The sequence below is a fragment of the Capsicum annuum genome, chromosome 12, assembly GCF_002878395.1.
Source record: "Capsicum annuum cultivar UCD-10X-F1 chromosome 12, UCD10Xv1.1, whole genome shotgun sequence".
NCBI classification, from domain to species: Eukaryota; Viridiplantae; Streptophyta; class Magnoliopsida; order Solanales; family Solanaceae; genus Capsicum; species Capsicum annuum.
Genome location: NC_061122.1, coordinates 192,807,903 through 192,816,808, shown reverse-complemented (window position 1 = coordinate 192,816,808; position 8,906 = coordinate 192,807,903). Strand labels below are relative to the sequence as shown.

General features: G+C 33.2%; 1 protein-coding gene across 1 annotated transcript; it reads left to right on the top strand.

Annotated features, from left to right (window-relative positions):
• The first annotated feature begins 1,597 nt into the window (after positions 1 to 1,597).
• Positions 1,598 to 2,065, top strand: LOC107849171 (probable serine/threonine-protein kinase WNK10). The gene has a single exon (XM_016693814.2). The coding sequence runs from the start codon at positions 1,598 to 1,600 to the stop codon at positions 2,063 to 2,065; it is 468 nt and encodes a 155-aa protein (XP_016549300.2).
• The last annotated feature ends 6,841 nt before the right edge of the window (positions 2,066 to 8,906 follow it).

The following is an 8,906-nucleotide window of genomic DNA, read 5'->3' as shown; positions in this document are numbered from 1 at the left end:
TATATATATATATTATATCAGGTATACAAGTGAGATGAAAAAAGGATTGGCAAATATTAATATTGAAACCTAAGTTGTAAAAGAATCTCATAAGTGAAGATTTAAAATTAGGTGTATATATGATTTCCAATTTCTATAAGTAATATAGTTCTGCGTAATTATTCATCACCATACTAAATCAGTGTCATTTTTGACATTTTGAATAAAAATTCAAAGACTATCTCATTTTCTATTGATTTTAAACTTTTGGATGGTCTCAATCCTACTCAAGAAAGTCAAGGGACTTTCGTGAAATCTACCCCAAAATTAAGGTGCCAAAGCGTTTAGATTCGAATGTCTCGGTATGTTTAGAATTTTTATTTTTTTTTTAAATAAGTTGAAGAATAACTTCCAGTAAAAGTAGGAAAATTTCCTCCACTTTCACGACCACCCAACACACCAATCCCAACCCTACATCCATCCCCTTGCCCCTCATGATCACCCCAACCCCACATGCCCAGCACCCATCCTCATCTCGCCCATCCTCACCCTCACTCATCCCTACCCCCACTCCGCTCACCCCCTAACCCTATCCCTACCCCCGCACAGCCATCACAACACATACCACCTTGTTCTCATCCATCCTCATATTTTTTTGTTAGATATATATAAATATTTTTATAATAATATATTTTATTTTCATACTGAACACAAAATATAAGTAACAAATCATTTATTTTCCTGAAAAATATTTTTCTCCATGTTTTTCAAGAGAATATTTTTTTGGACAACAAGTTTATTTCTTACTTATTTTCTATTGTTTGATAAGTAAGAAAAAAAAAGCTATTTCAAGAGCTTATAACAAAAATTATAAGCTTTCTAATTTCTTAGTTTTACTATCTGAATCCTATTATAATTGGGAGGAAAAGTTTCCTAATTTTCATTAAACCTAATCTCACTTGGACTGGGATTAGGGAATTTCTATACTCATATTGACTTCAACTTCACTTAATGTTGGAGTCCCACATCGGTGGGTTAAAGGATCCTTGGTCTTTTTATTATAGTCTTGGGCAATCCCTCCTCATGAGATAGTTTTTGAGGTTGAGTTAGATCCAAGGTCTATTTCTTTATCATGGTATCAGAGTCAAGCCATCCCGTTCATTGTTTTCGGTGTTGGGCCCCCGTCTTATATTGTCTACGCTTCAGATGTCCAGCCTTGAGTGTGCGGGGGTGTTGGAGTCCCACATCGGTGGGTTAAAGAGTCCTTGGTCTCTTTATATGGTCTTGGACAATCCTCCCCTCATGAGCTAGCTTTTGAGGTTGAATTAGGCCCAAGGTCTATTTCTTTATCACTCAATTTCTAAAGTACAATTCTCTTTACTTCAAGCAGAAAATTCATCGATCGGTCAAAAGAAGAAATTCATGTGTTTGGTGATGGATTACGAGGTCCGTAAAGTTGTAGAGAAATCTTCATGTGGTAGATATTTAGGTGCAATGAAATGTTAGGTGGAGGGTCTTCCAAAGAAGTGTACAAGCCATAATGTTGAAGTCGTTAAATAATGAAAACTTTGTCAAGTGTTTTTCATATTGGTTCAAGTCCAAGCCCAAAATTCTAAACATGATCACGGAGTTATTCCCCTCCGGCCGTTTGAAAATGTATTTGTCCGAGTGTGATATTGGTTGTGATATTTTTTTGGCACATATCAAGAATTGGAGCACACAAATTCTTGAAGGTTTGAGTTTTCTCCATAGCCAGAGCCCTAAGATCATCCATTGGGACATCAAGTACGATAATGTATTTGTTGATAGTGATGGAATGCAGGTTACACTTGGAGATTTTGGGTTGGCAGTTCGTGTTGCGGAGGGTAATTTGGTGAAAGAGAAAGAGCCTAAGGGTACCCCTGAATTCGTGACTCCAGAGTGTTATGATGGAGAATATAACGAGCTAGTGAATATATATTTATTTGGGATGTGTCTTCTTGAGATAGTTACTGGTGAATATCCATATAGGGAATGTAGCAATGGGATCCAGATATTTAAGAAAGTGTACACTGGTGTAAAGCCTATGTCTCTCGAAAATGTGTAGGATTCCAAAGTGATAGATATCATTGAGAAGTGTATGCTTCCCATGTCTGTTGGGCCATCTGCGGAAGAGTTGCTAAAAGATCCATTCTTTTTATATGATGATGGATCATCAATATTGGTGGATACTTGTGCTCCCGCTGCCAGTTTTGTAATTAGTCATCCCGCGCAAGGGATTACATTGTTGTGCTAGAGATATAATTAGGAATTTGTATTTAGCGTGATAATCGCAATAGTATGAATCACACGTGTTCTAGTTTTCGATTTGAGTAGCACTTGATTGACTGATTTTTTTTTCCACACATTGTCTCTTGGAAAAATTTTAGAGCAGCCAGGAGCAATATTATCCAAAATTTGTTGTTAATGTTGGAAACTTTGTTCACTAACTATTGAGAAAGTTAAATTATCTTTGCAAAATTTGCGTTTTTGTTCAGTTTGTTTTTTCATTTACTGTAAATGCGTAATTGATAGTGAATAAAAGATAGGGAAAAATACATAAAGTAGCATACTTAAGAGTTAAATTACAAAAAATAACAACACTTTTGTGTAATTACTCTATGTAGCATAAATAGCATTGATTTTAATAAAACTCAATTACTTTTACCCTGAGAAAAAGTTACTGTGCGTATTCTCCCTATTTCATGCTTTCCAACATATATTTCCTTTTTTCAATATCTTTTTTTCCATTTTTCACGCCTCTATCCTTGTTCCCGCGTCCCAATCTTCTTCCAATTTTTTCCGTTTGCACAAATTCAACCGCGATCTGAAACGATTTTGTTCCTATAATTCAGGTATCTATTTAACTCAGTTATTGCATGTTAGCGTTTTTATTTTTTTTTTATATTCAAATTCATAGCAAATTCGTTTTTATGATTTCTACTCTCTAATGGATGAACACACAGTAAAATCACTATCAAAAAGTGGTATACGAAATACTAATTTGGTTTCTGATTATGTACCATCGTTTAGTCTTGATTTAACTCAAGAAAATATAGTTAAAGTTGTTTCAAATCCTTTACAGTCCAAACAATTTGTGAGTTTGAAGGAAATTAAGTCCAAGTTTTGGAACGACGCGATGAAGATTACTGAAATTTTGAAAAAGGGTAAAAGGATGAACAAAATTGATTCAGTAAAAGAACAAAAATAAAAAAAGTATGAGAAGAAAAGGAAAGTCGAAGAAATTGAAGAAGTACGGAAGGAGGATGTTGATGTTCAGATTTCTTCCGCTGATGAATCCAAAAAAGACACTGAAGATGAGGTAATTTTTGGCTTTGTAAATTTTTTTATTTTTTTTATTGTGTTTAATAAGAAGTTAATATGTATTTTTTCAAGCCGTTAATAAGTATTTAGGGAATTCTAGCCGTTAATATGTATTTTAGCATATGTGAGATACTAATGAAGATTTAGTGGCTAAATGTATTTTTAAGTATATTTGATATGTATTTTTTTGTGTTGGTTGTATTTTTTTCATATTCAAATACATATACATGTTATATGTACTTTTTGTTTTGTTTAATAAGGTGTAGGTGTAAAATGTATTTTTATGTTAGGATGATATGTATTTATGGATTCATGAGCGATGATATTTTGTTAACATATGTTTTTTGCTTTTAGTGATGATTTTTGTATTTTTTTTTGCCGTTCATAATACATATGAATTTATAGATTGATGTAATGCTGATATGTAGTTAGGGATTGATGTGAGCTGTGTTCTTTTTAACCTTTGTATTTTGATTATAGTTTAAGACATTGTAGTTTTACTTTTTATAGGTGTTGCATGACGACATATTCATTGCAAGAAAACTTCCTCATTTGGCACTAAATATGTCCATGTCAACACCCTCTGTAGAAGATATGTTGCACTACTGTGGGACTATGGTATTCGAAAACAAGACGCGAATGCTCATAGTGATTTCGAAGCACCATCGAGGCCTGTTAGGCAAAGTAGAATAACTAGTGTCACGTAAGTTCTAGATGTATGATGGTTTGTGGATTTATCACATTGGATATTGTAACAAACGGGTATATGGATGTAGTTTAATATGTATTTTTGCAAACTTATATTGAACTGCATGTTACAGTAAGTGAAAAATTTGTCCGATTTTACTTGTTTTATATGTTCAATTTTTACATGTTGCAGTGAGAACAAAACCAAAAAATACATATATAACTAAAATACTTATGGATGAACAAATACATATGACAGTTAAAAAACACATATAACCTAAAAATACTTACACACTGTTAAAATACATATGCAGTGATCAGATAATTAGATAAAAATACATTTCAAATCTATATCCTATTTTAGGTGTTCAACTCTGGCAATATGAATAAATACACTATTAAGTTTTAACATATTTCAGATATCATTTTTTAGTTGTTTAATTTTAAACATAAATATGACTGTTAACAATAAATATGTTTATAAATACATAAACATTATTCAATATACATATTAGTTAAAAATATAGATATAATTTTCAAAATACATACGAGTTGCAAATACATATATAGTGATTTTAGACATGCATACATATATAGTGTTGAAAATATATATCAATGTGAAAATACATTTACAGTGATAAATATACATATGAGTTGAAAATAAATATTAATAGAGAATGCTGACAGAGTATTGAAAATACATATGACTAGTATTTTTCACAATGCAAATAAGTATTCTTTTTTTGACATCCATACAAACACAACATTCAGATTTAACACTTTTCATATATCAAATGAGGCATAAATGACTTAATACATAAAATTGAGTTCATTCAAATAAAAAATGCAGAAGAATGCTTTAACTAAGAATCTAAAGGAAGAACAAATGTTCTATTTACGATATTTTCTACAAGACCGCCTATTGTGACCCTTAGCTCCACAACCACTGTATGAGTTGATGCTCTTCTTCCCAAACATATCCTGTCCAGATGACTGACTGTAAAATTTTCTTGGTCATGTAAATCTAAACTTCCTCGATATCCTTGTGATGTGGGTTTGAGATAATTACCTCAACCGTATACATCTCAAATACATCTAATGCTATAACATCTTTAGATACCATTAAAGTTCCTTCGTTATATGTATTTAATATTGTTTGCAAGTTGTCACAGCTCTGTCTCTTCTTTCAGCAACACACAGATGAACTTGCAAAGCTGCTCCTTACAACTTTCTGCAAAATGCTTACATATAAAGGAAGACATGAGTTCATGTCTTGAATGTCTTTTTTTTTTTTGCAACACAAACACCTTTAAATCCATATTATTATGTATTTGTATTTGCCCTGTATTACTAGTGATTTGATATTCTACTAGAATCCATTTCCTATTTAAGTCTACATTTAAGTGACATGCCAAAATATCATGCACATCATCGAATGATGCTATTGTGCTCAACTGTATAGCATCAGTGATGTAATCTTCGTAGTTTTTTTCATACATCCACCTACCGTAGTGCTTCATAAGAACTGGTATGCTTCTTATTTCTAATTGATTTTACATAAAGTAAACAAACATACATATTTGTCAGATGTCAATTGTTACAATACTCACCTTTCTATTATAATAGCAAACAAATTAACACAACCACCAAATAAACTCAAAAATACATTTACACTAATAAGGAATATAGATTTTCTGGTTAACACAACAACTTTTTCCAACCATAACAATGGTTCAAAAAAATTATGTTAAATTTTACATACACTCAAATTCAAAAACATCAGATTATAACACAACAAAATACATCAGTTTAAACATACTTAATTATATCAAATCTAACAAACTGAATTCTATTTTTTTATTCTTCTAACAATACATATGAACCAACAATGCTGCTACCAAAGTACATATGAGAAGTTTTACAATCAAATACAAACAGTTCAAACCAAATGAATTATATCAGCTAGAGTAAAATGATTTTAATTGATTTATTGTTTTACCAATACATATGAACCAACGACAACACTAAAAAAATACATATGATAGTGTTTAAAGTAAAATACAATCAAAGCAATAGTTTCCAGCAATAACAAGAGTTCAGAAGATTCTGTTAAAGCTTACATACACTGTAATTCAAAAATACCAGAATCAAACACAACCAAATACATCAGTTTGAACAACCACAATCAAGCTGATTGCAATCAATCGTTCTGCTAGGCTTTCAAAAAAGTACTGAACAGACTTAAAATTGAATTCTGTTTTCAATATACTCATAATTGATTATACGACAGCAGTAAATAAATCTACAATGCATCACGAATTGAGGAATTGAAAAAAAGATTGGCAAAAAAAAATATACTCAACAAAAAAAAACTAATCTAATACCTGAAATTGCACTTAAGCACTAATTCGAAGAAGATAATTGAATTCCAAAGTGTTAATGAGAACAACGTAATGTTGATAGTTGAACTTCACAAAACTTATTTTGAACAACAACAAATACAATTGAATTTAATTGTTCAATTACAGCGAATCTGAAGCTTCAACAAAAATTTGAATTGATTTTTTTTTTGAAGAATCATGCGTTTAGCTACTGAAAATTTGAATTAATTTTTTTTTAAAGAATCACGCATATAGTGAGTGGATAATACAATTTTTTTTAATTTGAACAGGGTTGTTAGAATTTAACGGAAAAAGGGTGATTAGTAAGCTTTTAATGAGATTGTAATCTTTAATTGTTAATTTATGGAATTCGCCAGCCTAAAGAAAGAGCCCAATAAATTCTGCAAAGGGGAAATATCTACCCCCATTCCACTCATGTCATTGAGTATAACTTCGATGTCATCTTGAATTGAGAAAGCATGATTCAGAGTAAGGCCTGCAAGTTTGGTACGGATACTAGCCCAAACCTTCATGATAAATTCCCTTTTAAGCTCTGAAATAACCTTTTTGTTATCAAATATAGACATGGTCACCGTTGGTTGCTAGAAAAGTATGACTCTATATTTTCTTTAACTTTACTGCAAGGTTTATAGATGACCTCTTTGGATGACAAAAGTAACTCTCTTGAGTCTGGACCTGCTATAGACTCGCTGCTATCTTGAGGCTTACTTTGGTGAGGATCTTCCAGAACTTGAACATCGTTTGGCTGCACACACAAATAAAAACACCATATGAGGGCTATATAAAGGCAAATCATATACTTTGAAATAGTACAGAGTTAAGTCATTACCTTCTCGACGGCTGATGGATTTTTTGATGAACTAGCGAAAATCTCCACATGGGAGTTGGAATCACCTTGCTTTTCCAAGGAGGATTTTACCTTCTTCCAACAACAATCTCTATGACTACTATCGCTTTCGTCTTGGTATGGTCGTTTATTGAAAGCCGGTTGAGTCAGGGCAGGCGATTCCTCTTTTTGAGTTTCTGCAGGTCGTGGTCCCTTGACTCTATGCGGAATGACTACCTTGGATATCAAAACTGGAGGCTTAGCCACTATTGGGACCTTTTCACCATATTCTTGAGGAGTGTCGATAATAGGACCTACAGCATTCACCAAAGATTATAAGTTAGATTCAAGAAAGTTCCTATGAACTTTGTCCCACCAAGATTTATATGAGGTAGAGGAATGCTTTCGTGCATTAGGTGTGGCCATAGGAAAAGTAGCCTTTGCCATGGATCCATGCAACACACAAATTCGATAAAATCTGAGCCCTTCATCAAGTGATGCACTGCGAATATCATTTGCTAAGCTACCAGGGAGGCTTTGATAAAATCCAAACTAACGGCTAAATCGATGTGGGATATATGGCTCAAGGATGAATGAGTCTTCATACCTGAAAGGGAGAAAGTTAAAACAAAGGCTCATGAAGTAACTTATCTCTGAATCAGCTTCTTTATCATTATCCATAAAATAATAAATATTAGACTTGTTCGGCATGGTAGAAGTTCAAGAAATATTATCTCCTCGATAGATAAGCTTTCTGGCATGCTCATCATCAAAATATCTTGCAGCAGTTTCTCCAGAATATGCTACCATTAAAGAAACGGATAGCCCATTAGGTAGAGAAAAATGTGTCTTGAAATAGCAAGCAAGCCAACCATACACATAATGGATCGGAAAGGATACTTTGATGTGCTCAAGTTGCGAACCTTTGGTAATCCTATTTAAACCATTATAAATGCTTAACGGGAGTGGTAAGACTAAAAGTTTGCTTATTGGCTATCATAGCTGTAATTCTAAAAGTTCCCGAACGAATGAAATCTCCATCCTTAGAAGGAAACACAAAGGTGCATAACCAACATGATAAAAAGGGCTGCCAAATATGTATCAACCCTATGGTCATACCCAACTCCAAGTTTCGAGAATGTCATATCATCTGCACTTGACCACTTTGCTGTATTTGGAATAGTCCCAGTTGGTTTATGTGTTGACTTCAAGCGAGCAGATTTTTTCTCCTTCTTCACTGGAGCTGTCTCGTACCTCAAGACTCTTTTACACCAAAACTTTATCCACTTGCTTAGAGTAACTCTTGGATTATGAGACTCTCCTCCTTGAAGACACTGAAAGGCTAAAAATAAAAACTCGCAGGTACGAGGGATGAATCTCTCATTCTTCTCATTAACACCGTTAAGCTCTTTGAATTCAGGCACTACTTCTTCATAGGGAAGACCTCTGATAGGTAGTCCCCTACTTTCATGTAAATCCCAAAGGGATATAGAGAGCTCTCCAGCTGATGTTAGCAACGTATTGGTTCTTGAACACTGTGCTTCAAGAAAGGCTTGCAGTATGTTTGAACTTTGATCATAGGTAAATAAAGAAGCATAAACAACATCATATACTTTCGCCGCCTTCAAGGTTTGTGGACTTCTAGCAACAATGTCCTCAGCTCATTCCCA